At 48.6% G+C, this 15,906-nt stretch overlaps 1 protein-coding gene across 1 annotated transcript; it reads left to right on the plus strand.

Annotated features, from left to right (window-relative positions):
- Positions 1 to 2,664: 2,664 nt before the first annotated feature.
- On the plus strand, positions 2,665 to 13,920 carry crip2 (cysteine-rich protein 2). Its single transcript, XM_003962389.3, has 8 exons — positions 2,665 to 2,818; positions 9,787 to 9,881; positions 11,518 to 11,575; positions 11,776 to 11,907; positions 12,238 to 12,306; positions 12,380 to 12,474; positions 12,557 to 12,614; positions 12,766 to 13,920. Exons 1-8 carry the CDS (start codon positions 2,776 to 2,778, stop codon positions 12,831 to 12,833), a joined length of 618 nt encoding a protein of 205 aa, XP_003962438.1. The 5' UTR covers positions 2,665 to 2,775; the 3' UTR covers positions 12,834 to 13,920.
- The last annotated feature ends 1,986 nt before the right edge of the window (positions 13,921 to 15,906 follow it).

The following is a 15,906-nucleotide window of genomic DNA, read 5'->3' on the forward strand; positions in this document are numbered from 1 at the left end:
TTTCTTCCCACAGACGTGCACACGCACATGCCTGCGTCACGTGTCGTCCATGATACAGCCGTCTGAGGCCTGTTAGATGATGTGAGGAGCACCGGAACCCATCGGACTGACCCGGATCGCCTGGTGGCCTCGCCCCAACACTCACTTGAGGAAAGGATCGCATAACGGGATAAGAAGGGAAAGGAAGTGAAAGGAAAGACGCCATGGTTATATGCAGCTGCCGGGCGGTGGGGCAAACGGGCGTTTGATAAGATGCACTGGGTGAATGTGTGAGACACGTGGACAGGTTGAAATTCCCAAACTGCCCTCTGTTGTGGGTCACAGCTCAGGGCCAGATGCTCCTATAGACGCTACAAGCGGAGTGGCATGGAATACCATGGAGTTGAAGCAGCTGACACTTTGTAACATTTATATTCTCACACAGTGTAATGTTCCCCCTTTCAAGGCTTAGATTCTGCTCATGTTGCTCCTCATGTGTCTGAGCAGACCGAGTCCATCATTTTAGATTCTAATTAGAATTTTGCTTACTTTGTGCAATACCATAACTGACCACCAGAATCCGTGACCTTGTGCACTTAATATGTAACACCGAGAGGCTTTTACATGCTTCAAACCAGCTCCTTCGATCCAGCAAAAGTTCTAAAATGATAGATTCCAGGGCAAAGGCAAGGTTTTCTCTCCCGTGTTATCACAATGCTCCTCCAGACTTCCACCGGCCTTCACCATGAAGCCCCAGTGGCTTGTTATCAAGCTGAGTGAAGATATCATCCTGACAAGATTGTTTATGCAGATCCAGAACCTTCCTCTGCGGGTCTTTGATAAAGAAAAGATCAGGCTGTGTTGCATTTTCACACTCGCAGCCCTTGTTTGTGTAATCCTGATAGCATTAAAGCAAAATTCTAACATAGTTCTAAACCCCAAGGACCGCCTCACCCTTCTCCACATACCCGTTCTCCATCTATTCCTGTGTTTTCCCACGGGGAAAGATGCTTGACGTGTTCTGAAGAAGCAAACCCAATCTGAAACGAGCGGCAGCCATGAAACCAGTTAAAAGTAAAATTGCTGGCACTAATATGTCCACTTCCTTCTTCCAGAGATTTCCGTCTCCAGAAACATCCTAAGCTCGCATGCTTGTCATGTTTCTTTTGCCTGAGTTGTTATTCATTCACTCCCTGTGTCCCCAGTCTGGAAACAAAAGCATTTCAACTTTATTTCCAACTGACGGTTGTTTACTTTATCTTAATTGCAATCTTGAGCCTTATTTGCATGTCTGGAGGTGGAGGTGAGCCCTCTTAGCTCGGTGTAACATCTCCATGGGTACCGAGATGTTTTCCAGCATCTGAAAGGGCGCGTTTGTCTTAAACAGTGAGCTCAGAGATAAGGAGGAACCGGTTATAGACATGCTGATGGGTGCTAATCAGGCGGGACGCAGATGTGGGAAATATCGGAGTAACTGTTCCTGGAGGAGGACCTGGACTGTGTCACTGGGCAGACAGAGCAGACGGCACCAACGTGTGAAACACATGACCTCAGTCCACCCTGACCGGGCCCAGATGACAAATGTGAGACACGCTCTTTGAGAAACCGATCATGAAAAGCGTGTCAATTAGTCACCGCTGGCATAATGTGTAATTTCCTCTACTAAAAAATGCAGAAGCTCTTTTTCAGGTGTGCCTGTCTCCCTCCCGTGGCCTCATTTGTCACAAAGGCAGCAGTCTCCTTAAGAGAAATCTGATCTGCTCGAGCCACGTTTCAGAGTCTTCCCTCGCCTAACAAATTCCGTCATGTCACTCACTCTGAAAGAGAGCATTGTGATTCGACTGAACCGAAGAGGAAAAATAAAGTGGGAGTGCATGTGCCACTGTGGACTTCCAAAAAGCTTTCCCGCCTGCTCAGAGGCTGAGTGAGGAAGGTGTGCTGCCTCAAAGGCCGCCTCGTAAAACCCAAAATTTAAAACCAAAAGGCAGAAACTAAATACAACACTTTTACATATGTAAGTCTATGTATTTATTTGTTGTTATAACTTCTTTATTTTTAAATAAGAAACACAATTATTGTATTCGTATTTCTATCTATGTGTTAAAACATATGCCACAGATTTAGCTAAATGTACTGTGCGAGATCTGGTGACATCCAGTGGTTGCTATATGCATTGCACATAGCATAATCAGAATAATCATAATGACATGTCGACCTAGGCCGTGGAATTCGAATCTATATTTTAGTCTTGGACAAATGACAGTTTATAACGAATAAGTAAAAGCATTAATATCTTCAAACGCCACTTTCAGGCCGCTGTAGAAACGTTGGGAGCAACATGCTAGCACCCATGGTGAGCGACCCGGGTCAATACTGATGCTTTAAAATAAACCCAGAAACGGGGTGACTAACTCCGTTTTTCTTTGATCATTAAATCCAAGTTAAATTGAAAAGGGAACTGTTCTTTTTTCTTTTTAAAATTGGTGTCATAGAATGTTATATATTTGAAAACGTATTGCTGGTTCTGTAAAGTTATTTATAATCGCAAATGCCTGCGATTTTAAACGGTTAAGATTCCACTTTCCATCTTATTGCTGCCGTGAGCGACATTTCCCGCCACCCCTGAATGCATCGCGGTGGGCGGGGTTATGTAAATGAGCAGAAGTCGGCTCGAGAGAAGCTGGCAGCTTCTGAGCGCCGAGCGGGACACTTGCTGTGGAGAGGAGCACGAGACAGGAGAAAGTGCGCGCGCTGCAGACAACACACCCGCCAACCCCGCAAACACAACAACGCAACATGGCTTCAAAGTGCCCCAAGTGTGACAAGACGGTGTATTTCGGTGAGTTTTGCCCGTTTTAAACTTTTTTTCGGGCAACAAAATGACTCATCCCGCTCGGCTATCCAAACCTACCACACATAGGGACACGCGGTATTTTTTTTTATTTTTCATTTAATTTAATTATTTTTATTTTATTTATTTATGGGGGGGGGGTATGTGGAGTTTATTTGCTATACCTGCATCCTTATCTTGCCCACACCTCCGCTTCTGTAGCTTCTGGCTGTCACTCTTCGGTAATTAGCAATTTCTGGGGAGCTGTTTTTACTTTTCAACGCTGCAATTTATATTAGACAGCTTAAATGAACGGTTTCCCAGAAGAATTCAAATTAATTCAAATTCCTATTTTCGGAGAAAATTGCTGGATGTGCAAATAATTAACAAATGTCAACAAACCTCCGTAGAACAAATATTAGTTCTTTAAAATCACACATGGAAGGTTTCGAAGCTAGGAGAAAGAATTCTGTTGTGCAGTTTGTCTTTGCCATTTGTGATGTGTTGTGCTTGGTGAGCGTCCAAGCGCAGCAGTTGGATTTGCAGGGTTTGATAATGGAAGCCTTTGCCAAAAGTGCAAAGATGCCATATGCTGAGCTCGCGGGAGCCTGGAGTTGGGATGAAAACCTATAAACAGGCGTCACGTCCTCCTCGTAAACAGGGATGCTGAAAAAGGAGCGCCTGTTTGGGGCCGGAGCCCAGTTCATCCGCTGGCGTCCCAGTCAGGCGTGAGTAACTCTGCGTTGATGCACATAAATTCATCCTCCGCTGCTGATCTTTGCTGCTCCGTGGTGCACGCCGCCACTGTCATGGGGTCAGAATCAATTATGTGAGTGGATGGAAGTCCGCTTATGTAACAGGAGAGGCAGCAAACCAGATGCTGCTCATCTCAGGGTCCCGCTAGTCACAAGTGACCGTGCAAACGTGGCCGTAATGAGATCTGTTGTCCCGATTTCATGCACGTCCGTGCTGCCATTTGCGCGTTAGCGTTAATTTGCTGCAGCGGGTGAGTCACAGCTCCTCAGTGATGGATGTTGTTTTCATTTTTACGTAACAACTACCGTGGAGTTATTTTAGCTTGGGATGGATCTTAGGTGAAATTAGCAGCAGAAGAAGACCCCCCCCCCCCCCTTTGAATGGAGGAATGAGGGTCACAGTGAAAGCGATGCTGGAGAGTGAGATCAGCTGCTCCACCTACACCCTTCCTCCTCCAGAGAGTAATCCCAGGGACAGGTCCAGGTCTGCAGAACAGCTAAGGTGGGTGTGAAGTGAAAACCAGTCTCCTCACTTCTGATCTGATGTGTTTAATGGCGACAACGACCCCATTTGATTCCCTTTTTCCACCTGGTTGGAGGTGAGCTACGTCAGGAACCCACCTGGGCCTCCAATCTGTCGTCCTCCTGCACCGAATTTACTAAAACCGCTGGGCTTTTGCTTTCCGCTCCAGGATGTCATTTAATGTCTCAGAGGTGAACCGCGCTCTGCGGGAGGGAAATTCTTTCAGGTTTTCAGGAGATTTTTACGTATTATTTTCCGTTCCTCGTTTTAATGAGCAGCTGTTTGGAGGCGGCGACGGGGCAGATTCCTCACAACTGAAGCCAAATTTTACTGAGGCTGCTGCTCATCAAGTTTTTTATAAACTCGGATAAAAAGCAGGAAGCTGGGCTTCGTTCCTGGCCGGATCAGCGCCACCTGGTGGCAGTCAGCCCCTGCTAAAAATTCGACCCACTCGAGGAAGGCCTGCCTCAGCCCCTGGGCCTCCAAACAAGGACCTTGGGAGAAGGGAAAATTCTAATTTTAACAGGAAGAAACCTTGATCAGGACCAAGAACATGTGTTGGTGCCCTCTTGGCTGGTAGAGATGGATAAGGAGCGATAGGACAGATAGAGGACGGAACACACCACTCATGGGTCGTGGTCTTGATGACAGACCCAAAACTGCATTCTGAAGTGTTTAGCTACATCCTTGGACTAATATGGCCCCAGTGCCAGAGACTTGGTGAACATGTGACTGTTAGCATGTGATCAACAAGCGTCTGGACTCCTCACTTAGAATTCAGCCCTTGTGTCTGACAAATGGGGTGGGGGCTCTTTGTGGGCTGCTCTGTCTCTTTTCTCTTCATTCGCCACTTTCTTTCACTCTGTTCTGCCTCGTCTTCACCTCAGGGCCTGAGTTTTGCTCACCTTGTTTTTTTTCATTATGGGCACTTGGGGTGGGGGTGGGGTGTACCAGGGGTGACTCTCAGAGGGCCTCATGCATCATAATGAGAAGCGACATCTCTATTCAGACAAAGCTTTTTCTGTCTCCCTGCACATTTATCCTCCCCGACGAGGCAGAATACCTCCTCGGCCCGACGATACCTTTCCCACACACCTCTTTTTCACCCCCCCAACGCCGACACAATGGCGGTGCCCAGTCTTCCACTTGGTTGCCCAACGGGCTGTGTGAATGTGCCTTGTCGGTTACATAACGCCACTTCTTCAGTGGCTGCCTCCTGCTCGTTTCCATTGCATAACTAGCTACCGTGCACCAGCCAGCCAGGGGTCCTTTTTGTCTGCCTTTTCCAGGCACAAACACGACCCCCCCCCCCCCCCAATGGGGACATGGCTGAGCCTGGCGCTGTAAGTGATGCCCCCCCCCCCAGGCTCAGGTGGAACTGTTCCACCTTGCAGCCGGACGACCTGTTATGTAACAGCGAAGGACAAAGTTCTTTTCCATGAGTTCAGCTCATTTTCGTGCTTCTATGCCTCCTTTTTCGGTCCCTTCGACATGAATGTGAGATGGATGTGTTCAGATACTGGTCAGTGAGTTCACGTAGCCTTGTTCCGTGCACGCTCACTCTGTCGGAAAGAGTATTAGCAAGCTGGATTCTGACTGATAGCAATTAAACAGATGTTGCATACTTTATTTCTTATCTTATTGGCTGCAGCTGTCTGACGGCTAAACAGTAGCAAGAGGAAGATCTGTTGTTCAACACTTGTGTACCCGACCCTCGTCCCTGCTTCGATCCATCTCTGCACACAACTCAGATGTTTTCACTCAACTGGCCTCGGCATGCTGTGTGTCCCTGCGTCACGGGACGTCTCCCTCTCAAGGGCTCTTTAGCCAATTACCAAATTTGGCATCTGACGACGTCATGCTAGTGACGGAGCATTTGTTTCCTGCTTTGGGAACCCGGTCCACAGCTCTGCAGGCCAGTTGTGCAGCACTGTCCCTGCAGTCTGGACACAGTTAGGAGACGGGGCGCTGTGGTTTAGCCTGCGGCTGCTCTGACCAGCCCAGACAGGATGTGAGTTAACTGCATCCCATTTACATCAGCCAGCAGGATTCACAAGCTTGGCCTCGTTTTTTTTCAGAGGAAAGTGGGAGATAGCCCGAGGAGGAAACCTCGCCTGGGCTCAGGCGACACGCACCCGCCACAGATTTGCCTCGGGCTTGCATCAGCCACGGGGACAGAGCGATCCACGCACGTGCGGTTCTTTAGCATTAGCCCAGCCCTGCAATGACAAACGGAGAGCTGTGAGCACCCACTGACTGTGAATAAAAATCAATTCGCTTGTTTTACCCAGCAGTGGGAAGGTCGGCACTCTGGGTGACCTTCTACGCATCCTCTCAGCGTAATTATTATATTAATAACATTCTCCTAATGATGAATGCAGTTTTTCTATTCATCACAGCTACTCAGCGACTCCCTAGCTGACATGCTCAGTGTCTACTAGCCAGCTACGCTACAGCATACTAAGATTTGTCAACTTAGTATCGGAACTGAATTTAAGGTTATGAACTTTCTTGAGCCGCTAGCTGAAACCTCACTTATCATTAGCATCGGTGCGACTGAATGGCCCCTGCCTGCCTGGCAGAGTGGCGATTGTCTGAAAGTTAAGTAAAAGGTCCTTGAAGGTGTTTGTTCTCCCGGGATCAGATGTGAAAGAGGATGAAGAGAAGGAAACACATTCTGTTTGTCTTTTCCTTCCTTTCATTTGCTTGGCCTTTTTTTCTCCCGCCTCAAACATTCCTTCCCAGTCAGGCCATCCGTCAGACATTCAGGTGCACAGTGTTTATTAGCCCTCATGGTTAGCACGCCACCGCCACAAAGGCTGGGGTAGCGAACACGCCCTGGTGGGCTCAGCTGTCACTGATGGATGAAGTCATTTAGAAAACGCGTGCGTGTGTGTGTTAGCTTCACGAGTGTGTTTTGGACAGATGCGTCCATGTTACCAGAGGGGGCCACTGACCAAAATCTAGCCAGCCAGGACTTGAAGATATTTACAATAACATTGGTTATGTAACGGAGATGCAGATGTATCTTGTGACCACTAAACTATAATAAATGTACGATCCATCTTTGTTAACGCAGCTAATTTGTTTGGGTTGCACCGAACACTCAGCCGCCGCTGTCTCGATTAAGTGTAATCAAGGAAATGGGCTGTTAATGGTTTCCCTACAGTCGCCCTCTCGTTAAAGGTTCTCTGCCCACTTGCTGTGGCCCGGTTCCCCTGCTGGGCCGTCTGAACTGGGACCAAAATTGCTTTCACTTGTAATCTTATCAGATGTCTGCGCAGTGGTGAAATAAATCAAATTAAGGCCTGGCCGGAGTTGTCAGATGTGCCTCTGTTTTTCCAGGCGGAACGCTTAAACTCGTCAGTAGTCATTCTTTTTCACTGAGGACCCCCCACCCCCACCCCCACGGGTTTAAACCCTGTTTTTGACTGTTAACTTCAGCATGACTTCACTTCCCTTCGTTAAGAAAGCCCGTTTGGTTGGATTTAACACCACAGTTGGTGAGTTAATGTTTTGTTTTTAGCCTCAAACACAATGGAAACGGCCGTTAGCGACTATTTCTTCCATCCCCCACTTGCTCCGTCAGTCCCAATCAAAGCACGGGAGGAGAAAGAAAGGCCAGGAACTCAAAGGTGAGCCAAGGATCAAAGCACTGCTAGAGCCAGCGTTAGCTTCCGTGCAGCACAGCGGTCTAGTCCGCTAGCTTCAGCCTGGCGTGAAGGTGAGCGCCGTGTCAGTCCTCCCAGATACTGTGATGCTCCAGATTTTCATGCATTGATCAATTAAAAGCAGATTGCTGTTGACCCCAAAAACTTGTCAGTCAATGGGATTCACTGGTGTTCCATCCAGAGTCACTGGTCTGTTTTGGAATGTATCGTCTATTAAAGGGGGCGGGGTCTTTGTCTACACCAACAGCAGTTTACAGTCGGTCAGGGGGAACCCTTTGTTGCGCGTTGGAGTGAAGAAAAACACCGGGAGACGATTGGCTAAAAGGATTTAACCCGTCCTGACTGATGTTGACAGTGTCAATGGGAGCACTGGGAGGACCTTCCCTATCAACAGTTAGTTTGCCAGAGTGGGTGGATTTACTCACGGCTGTTGCCGAGTTGCTCCATACCGACAACCACTAGCTTGATGTTACTCGCCAGAGCTTTGCGGAGGAGCAGAGCAGTTAGCTTAGAGCTGAGGCTATAAACATCTGGGGCAGAAGCGTGTCCCCTCCTCCTCCCCCACCCTGTAACTCCCACAACACATGATAATGACAGACAGGCTAGTCAGTCTTACAATAACAACCGCCCTTTTAAACAGGGACCGACCATTTAAACATCTCACACTGGGACCAGCTAAACTAGCTAAGCACTCCTGACAAATCGCATGCTAATACACATCACTGCAGATACGCTAACAGATAAAGGCTTCAGAAGTTTGACAGGAAATAAATCACAGTACCGCTTCAGATAGCTCCGTTTACAACATTACAAGAAGTTTTAAGTTAGGCTGCGTGTTGGAAATGATTCAGATCTCTTTGATCTCTTTGTCATAGAAGTATTTACTTGTACTATGGACATTTCAACTGTACATTTTCTCTTGAGACCTTGAGCATCTGTGTTAGAACTTATTGTTATTTTGATCTATGAATTGTAGAGATGAACTGTTTTCCAGTAAAGCACTTTTTGACCCTTTACTGACCTGTAAACTAGGACAGAACATCAGCAGATCAAAGAAAAGGTTGAACTGCGTCCAGACAGGAAGAGAATAAACAACTATAAATATAAACAGTTAATCTGTTTATAGCAGCAAAAATGTATGATAATAAAGTTAGAGAAGGTGACGTTAATATTCATTGAGGATCCTTTGATGTCTGTTCAGCTCCTTTCAATCACCACTATTAATTTAATGGCGATTCAGTGTTATGTTTTGCTGGGAATACTGGTGTTTTAAGGGTGATTTAACATTTCCGCAGCTATGAAGGGAGGACCCCTCTGACCTTAGCAGCCCTCCAGACCCTGGCTTTGGCTTGGTGTGAGGGTCCATCTCATGTTTGTGTTGTGTGCTAGCTTCTTCTTTATGAGGGAGTGGAATAGAGCCGTAGCAACACACTACACTTGTGGAAAGCTCTCCTGATGTGATGCCGACGTCTTTCTACATATTCTGATCCACGTGGGACGTAAAGGAAGGAGGAAGTAATCTTTGTGTGCTGAGTGTTTCTGAGTGTATGAAGGAAATAGCTGCTGGCGTCCGGCGATTTGTGCCCTTCCTCGATAAGAGAAGGTGTTTCCTCTGTGGCCTGGAAGGCTCCTCGGGGGTCTATTGTGTAGTAATAGATTTATTATTGGAAAAGGTATAATTAGGATCCTCGATTGTCTGGACATACTGGGGAAGGGGGGGTGGGGACGGAAATGGGGCGAAAGAGGGGTCTGAACTGGGGGGAAGGGCGCTTAACAAAGGATGTGGGTTAGATGTGGGGACCCCCCGCTGCTCCAGCTGGGTCGGGACTCAGGCTGCTGTCTGTTTACCCCAGGATGATGTCATGGCAGCATCCTGGGGTAAACAGACATTCCCAGTATTCTCCGGTATTCCTGCCAGGCGCTTCAGATACCCAGTACAAACGCATTACTCTCCTGAAGATGACGTCATCGGTGGCGTGAGGTCCACGTCTCACTCTGCGTCTCCCTCTTTTGTCCCCTGTGGTGCAGCTGAGAAGGTGTCGTCACTGGGTAAGGACTGGCACAAGCTCTGCCTCAAGTGTGACCGCTGCAACAAGCTCCTGAACGCCGGGGGCCACGCCGAGGTCAGTCACACACCCCCGCACCGCCACCACACCCCGCACACCTTACACTTAAAGGGATGGTTCACCCAAAAAGGTCAATAAACGTTTCCAATTCCCGAGATGTCCCCGGAGTTCCAGCCTCAACATTTTCCCATATTTTGGACCCTAAATAGGCACCTGTGTTGCGTTCGCTGACCTCACGTCGCGTTTGCATGCTCAACGCTGCTGTTCAGAACAAACGGCGTCATAAATAAACACTGTTTTTGGACTAGCTGAAGGCTCTTCAAGGTTGCAATCAAAAACTGCGGCATTCTTCGGTGGTGTTGTGGCAGCTTCACATGTTTACAGGTAAATACAGGCGAGGACTAGCTGGAAACTAATGCTACAGCTAAAAACACGGCAGGTGGGGGAACTATCCCTTTAATTATCCCTTTAACTGCTGCATGTCTGCTTGCATTGATAGTTAGCCATCTCTATTTGTTAGCATCTAGGCTAATCAGCAGTCTAAGCATCCATAATTTTATTACCGTGATTTGAATGTCCAACTTCCTGTTTTAATCTGTTTTTCTTCCATAGCCTGTCCATGTTCTTGGCCTTTAGCAGCTCGACTCTGTAAATAAAAAAGCTGTGTGCTGTAAGGCTGCAACTGGGTCAGTGATGGACTCTTTCTTTCCCGCGTGTGTGTGCGTGTGAGTGTATCATTAGCGTTGCCTCGGGTAGGACTTCGCTTCAACTGAGGCCATTCACGCCGCCATCACCGCTCCCGCGCTGAGTCACGCTGGGATGTTAAAAACGTCGTGGGGGGTCAAAGGTCAAGCTATGTGGTGAAATTTATGAAAACGCGGTCCGTTCTTTAGTACAAATTGTGCTTTCAAGTTGATCCTGTGATCTCCCTCATCCATCCATCACCACCCCCCCCCTTTATCACCCCTCCCCCATGAAAAAAAAATGTAAAGAGGATCTGATCTGGGGGGGTTCTGTGCGTAAATGTAATTTTACCACAGAACTGGGATGATGTCCTCCGGTTTAATCTCTGCCCGATTACAAACGCAGAATCTCTCTGAGGCCACCGCCCCCCCTGTCCACCAGCCAACCCCCCCCATCACTCATCCTTTCTTTACAAGGTCAGTGGCCAAATCCCGGCAGTGGCGCCGTGCGCACTGGACTTGACTGGGAGAGACGCAGCACTGTAGTAAGAAATGTCCGACAGGAAGCGAGAATGTGGAACCGGTGCACCGGGGATTGTGGGTAGTGCCTCCTCGGGGGTCGCTGTCACGTCGCCAACGTTCTTCTCTTCTTTGGTCATTGAGCTCTGAAGCAGTAGCCCGCAGCCCCCATCACATGCTCCCCTGATGACCAGCACGTTGGCAGCATGCATCACTAACAGGCCCGCTACACTTTGTCTTAAACGGCCCCCTCAAGGAACAGGCGGTCAAAGGTCCAACGCCGCACTGGAGTGTGGCGCCGAGTTCATCAACAGTGTCCCGTTTCCTGGAGACAGCTGCCGTGGAAGTGGAAAATGGAGTGAACGGTCTCGCTCGAATTGCTCCGCGTCCGTCAAACCCAAAACAAATGGTGTCAGAAGAATGTGACCTCACGCCGACGTTCCTTTTAAGTCGCTGTGCTTTGCGTTGATGGTGTTTCTGTCTCTCGGCAGCACGATGGACGGCCTTACTGCCACAAACCGTGTTATGCTGCCCTCTTCGGGCCGAAAGGTAAACTACACCCACTTCCTGTCTACATACTCACATAAATCAGGTGTTTTATGGAAGAATAGCTTTTTATTGATGGATTTTACCCATCTGGAGGCATCAACCTGGCCGATGTTCATGCTAATACTGATTTATTGACTAATTAGGTGATGAGTACTCCTGTTATTCCATATGGACCTTCTCTCCTCCCACACCTTGTTTAGGCGTGAACATCGGTGGAGCTGGCTCTTATGTCTACGACACTCCAGCCAACAACAACCCGCCTCCCACCTGTGTGGATTCAGCCTCCAAGACTGAGGAGAAGCGAACGTTCGTCCCCAAGGCGCCGTCGAAAGGTGCAGCAGAAGCAGCACTGTTTGTTTATCCTCTGTGTGCAGTTTACTGGCGCCCACTTCTCTTCTGCTGCTCCTGCTCCTACATGCCCGTGCGTGGCAGTTTATCCGTGCACTTTTAATTGAATGTGCAACATCTGTTAACAAGGCGGAAAATGGACCCATCTCTGCCACTTTCTGCCCCCTGGTGTAGGCAGCCGGTACTGCAGCGACCCGCGTCGACCCCTCTTGTCTTCAACAGCCCCTATATCCCTTCACGCCCCCCAACAAGGAACCTTAAGAATCGGAACCTTTTCCTGTTCTCCCATTAACGTGCATCTTATTTGTCACCAGCTGGCAGCATCACCACCTTCTCCGGAGAGGCCAACATGTGCCCCGGCTGCAACAAGAAGGTGTATTTCGGTGAGTAATTTCCTGGCACCTCGAAGGCGAGAGGCGCCGCGGTTGTCTGACTAACTCCTGGGTGTCCCACTAGCCGAGAAGGTGACGTCGCTGGGCAAAGACTGGCACCGACCCTGCCTGCGGTGTGACCGGTGTAGCAAGACTCTGGCTCCCGGCAGCCACGCAGAGGTACGTTCAGCCCGTTTGGCTTCACTTAATCTTCCAGAAGGTACTGGAATCAAAAGTAACATTGCCTCTTTACGTGTTCCAGCATGACGGCAAGCCTTACTGCCACAAACCATGCTACGCCGTCCTCTTTGGGCCCAAAGGTAACCGCTAGGGGGTGCTGTCCGCCCACCAATTATCCTCCACACTTGAATCAGAACGTGATCCAGGCAGCCTGAGCCACCAGGAAACGGCCTCTCCCTGCCTCTCTGCTCCCCTCTGACCCACCCTCTGCTGTCCCTCTGATTTTTCCAGGCGTCAACACCGGTGGCGTGGGCAGCTACATCTACGAGAAGGAGCCCAGCGCCGTGACCCAGCCCTGAATCCTCCCTGCCCCCCCCAGCCTCCTCCCAACACCGAACATTATCGCCACAGTATCGCTTGTGACCAGTTTGTCCTCCCTGAGACGACCACGGTTCCGTCAGTCCTTTCATTTGTGTCCGTTTCCTTCCTGACTTTGCTCCAGCACTGCCAGTCCGTTAACTTAAATAAATATGACCACGCTGTCTCTAGAGGTAAAAGCTCTCACTTTTCACTTTTTGGGGGCGTGGCTAAGTCTCAGGTGTGGTGAGGTGCATTGAGGAACAGCCAGACATACATTCCTTATCAGATTTTTTTTTTTTTTTTAAAAAGGGTCTAACATTTAGCAAAATAACACCTTTTACATCAAAACCTGAACAAAAAGATACTGTTTTCTTTTTCTAATAAATAGTAAGTGTTTTTTCAGGTGCCCCCTCCCCCACGGATTATGTTTTTTGAACCATTAGCAAGAACACTAGCTTAGCCTAGCATGTAGGAAACACTTCAGACAAGTCATTCGGTAAGAATGTGCATCTTAGACGCACTGTACGAGTTCTTGACTCCGCGGGGCTCGAACACTGCACTCCAGCCCCCCCGAAATAAATCAATAAATACCACATAAAAATGTCCCGCTGTGTCCTTTCCTCACTGTGTCTCCGCTGGGCTGCGCCGCATTAGCGCCTGTGGCGTCATGGGACGAGGTCCGACAACCGGGCCGTCGCCAGGATACCAAACAGACGGGCGCCTGCGTGACGCAGCTTTTAATTGTTTTCCCGCCGTCGGTGAAGGACGCGCAGCTCCGGAGCCGTCTGTTAACAGCCGAGTTAGACGGGCAGAACCTCACGGCGGCCTGTTCCCGCTCCAGGAGGCGACCTCGGAGTCCACGTTGGTTCCTCTCATGTGGAGAGTTTCCCGCTCACCGCCTCTGCTCTTGTTAGTAGCGGCGCCACTCGGTTTTCTGTTCTGCTAGCATACAACAGCTAGCACGGAGCTTTAACGTTGCTCAAAGAGCTTATATTACACTTCTAACACTTTTGAGGGAACATTAAATGTTGTCGTGATGTTGGTTTACTGTTATTGAGTGAAAATTAAAATTTTACCCACGTAAAAGGCTGTTTTTCACGCCTCTGTCCTCTTTTAAGAAACCTATGCAGGCTAATGTTCTGCGCTAATACGCTGCTTAGGCTAAACTGTTTGCTTGGCATTAGCATACAAGCTTATGTTAGCCTGCTGACTTTACTGAAGTCCTTTGGAGATTATTGTGTCTATTTTAGTCAAACTGAGAGGAAAAGTGGTTGTGCTTTCCCTAATCATTATATAACCTCATTCCTAACTGCTTTTCCAGTGGAGGACATTGAGCGTCTTTCTGTTCCTTTTCCGACTGACTCGGGTAAACGGGACTTTGTCTCACATCATAAAACAATATTTCCACCATCCCAATATAGAAATTACGTACGCCTGCGAGCATTCTGCCTGCCAGATGGTCCATAGTTTCGCCGAAGTGGCCAATGCAGAGGTCATTTTTAAGGAAGTGGTCGTCTCTGGGGAGGTCACAATGTCCTCATGTCCAAAAATGGTCGGTTGCTTCATGTTTGCCTTTCACTAGAGCGACGTTGCCTCGGAAAATTCTGAATAAACTGGAGTTTCTATGATGCTTTGATGCTAACATTAGCATTATGCTACGGTAAATCACTGAAATAAGGCACCACCCGGGGGGCACGTCAGGTCACATATTTCAAACACACCTGCGATAATCGCTTTGCAAAATGCTAATGATTGATCTGTGATGCTGATAAACAACAGTTACTGGTTTTACTGGGCCAGAGAGGAGATGATGATGATGAAGATGATGGAATCTTCCTCAAGCAGCAGGACTGTTGAAGTCTAAAAGCTCCTGGCTGACCCGACAATCCCGATTAGGTCTAGCCGGGTCTGAGCCAGGACCTCCCTGCTGACTGACCCCCCCCACCTCCCTGCCTTTCTGGCCCCGCCGGCTCCTCCACAACCACCCTGGTCCACTGGAAGGACTCTCTAGGTGTAGGTCTCAAAAAGAGGACATGTCCTAGCAGAGGAGGACGTCGCCCTGTCACAGATAAGCTCACACGTTCAAGCGAGACTGTTGCTTTGATCACATGTCCCAGAGCAGCCAGCCTCCCTGTGCAGGCGGCAGGAAACAGCCGGTAAACTCATCAAACGGAGCTCCTCGCTCCTCCTCTTCATCTCCTCGCTCCTCATCCTGTTTTCATGCTCGTTAGCCTGCCAGACAAATATTGTGTTTCGCTCACGGGAACTTGGGAGTTGATTCGCAGTTTTCGCGTGAAGCTAGCTGGGAATGTGACTCCTATTGTGGAGGTCAGCGATTTGACTTTGACCCTCACACAAGTGATGCGCCACCTAGTTCACTCGTTCAGATATATCAGATATCAGATAAACACGGTAATAAAGGACATATAAAAGTCCACCACCATCTAGCTGCTGAAAAAGAAATGTTGCTACGCTAACGTGGGTTCAGTTCCCAGAGACAACTGGACACAACATGACTGGACTGGCACTGGAACCAGTTCCACATCTGCCATAGACCCACATCTGCTGCTCTGGCAGGATTCCACAACATTCCCACGTAGTTGAAGCCCAACACGGGGCCCAAGCATTTTTTTATCATGTTTTTGCCAGGCGTGTGTGTGTGTGTCTGGTGTTTAATGTTATGGTGCAGCGGTTGCCAAGGATACGCCAGTTTGTCAGATATTGAGCAGAAATCTGAGGACATCACCGAGAAGGACAGACGCCTCAAAAATGTCTGAAGATAAAAGCTGGTGGGACAAGCGCAGCTTTGATCTGGCTGGTTCCGAGAGGAGATGAGTCCAGAAACAACCTCAAGATGTTTGTGGCTCCTCCAGAAGTAAAGAGGTTTCCTCGCCACAATATTTCGGAAAATTCCAAGTGGGGCTCTAACGAGCGGGGCTAGTTAGCTCCTCTGTGCTCTCATGCTACTCCTGTAGTACATTTGTGCTGTGCCAGAGAGGTAAAGAAAAAAAACACAACAGGAGGGAGCCTCAGATGCATTTGCTTAGCTTAGCTAAAATACAAGACAGAAAT

This window comes from Takifugu rubripes, chromosome 2, assembly GCF_901000725.2.
Source record: "Takifugu rubripes chromosome 2, fTakRub1.2, whole genome shotgun sequence".
Classification (NCBI taxonomy): domain Eukaryota; kingdom Metazoa; phylum Chordata; class Actinopteri; order Tetraodontiformes; family Tetraodontidae; genus Takifugu; species Takifugu rubripes.

Bases quoted from the DNA above. Each gene is read 5' to 3' on its own strand.
- crip2 (XM_003962389.3), top strand. From the start codon at position 2,776: ATGGCTTCAAAGTGCCCCAAGTGTGACAAGACGGTGTATTTCG. The intron at 9,882-11,517 runs GTCAGTCACACA...GTCTCTCGGCAG, and splicing joins ACGCCGGGGGCCACGCCGAG to CACGATGGACGGCCTTACTG. The intron at 11,908-12,237 runs GTGCAGCAGAAG...ATTTGTCACCAG, and splicing joins CCCCAAGGCGCCGTCGAAAG to CTGGCAGCATCACCACCTTC.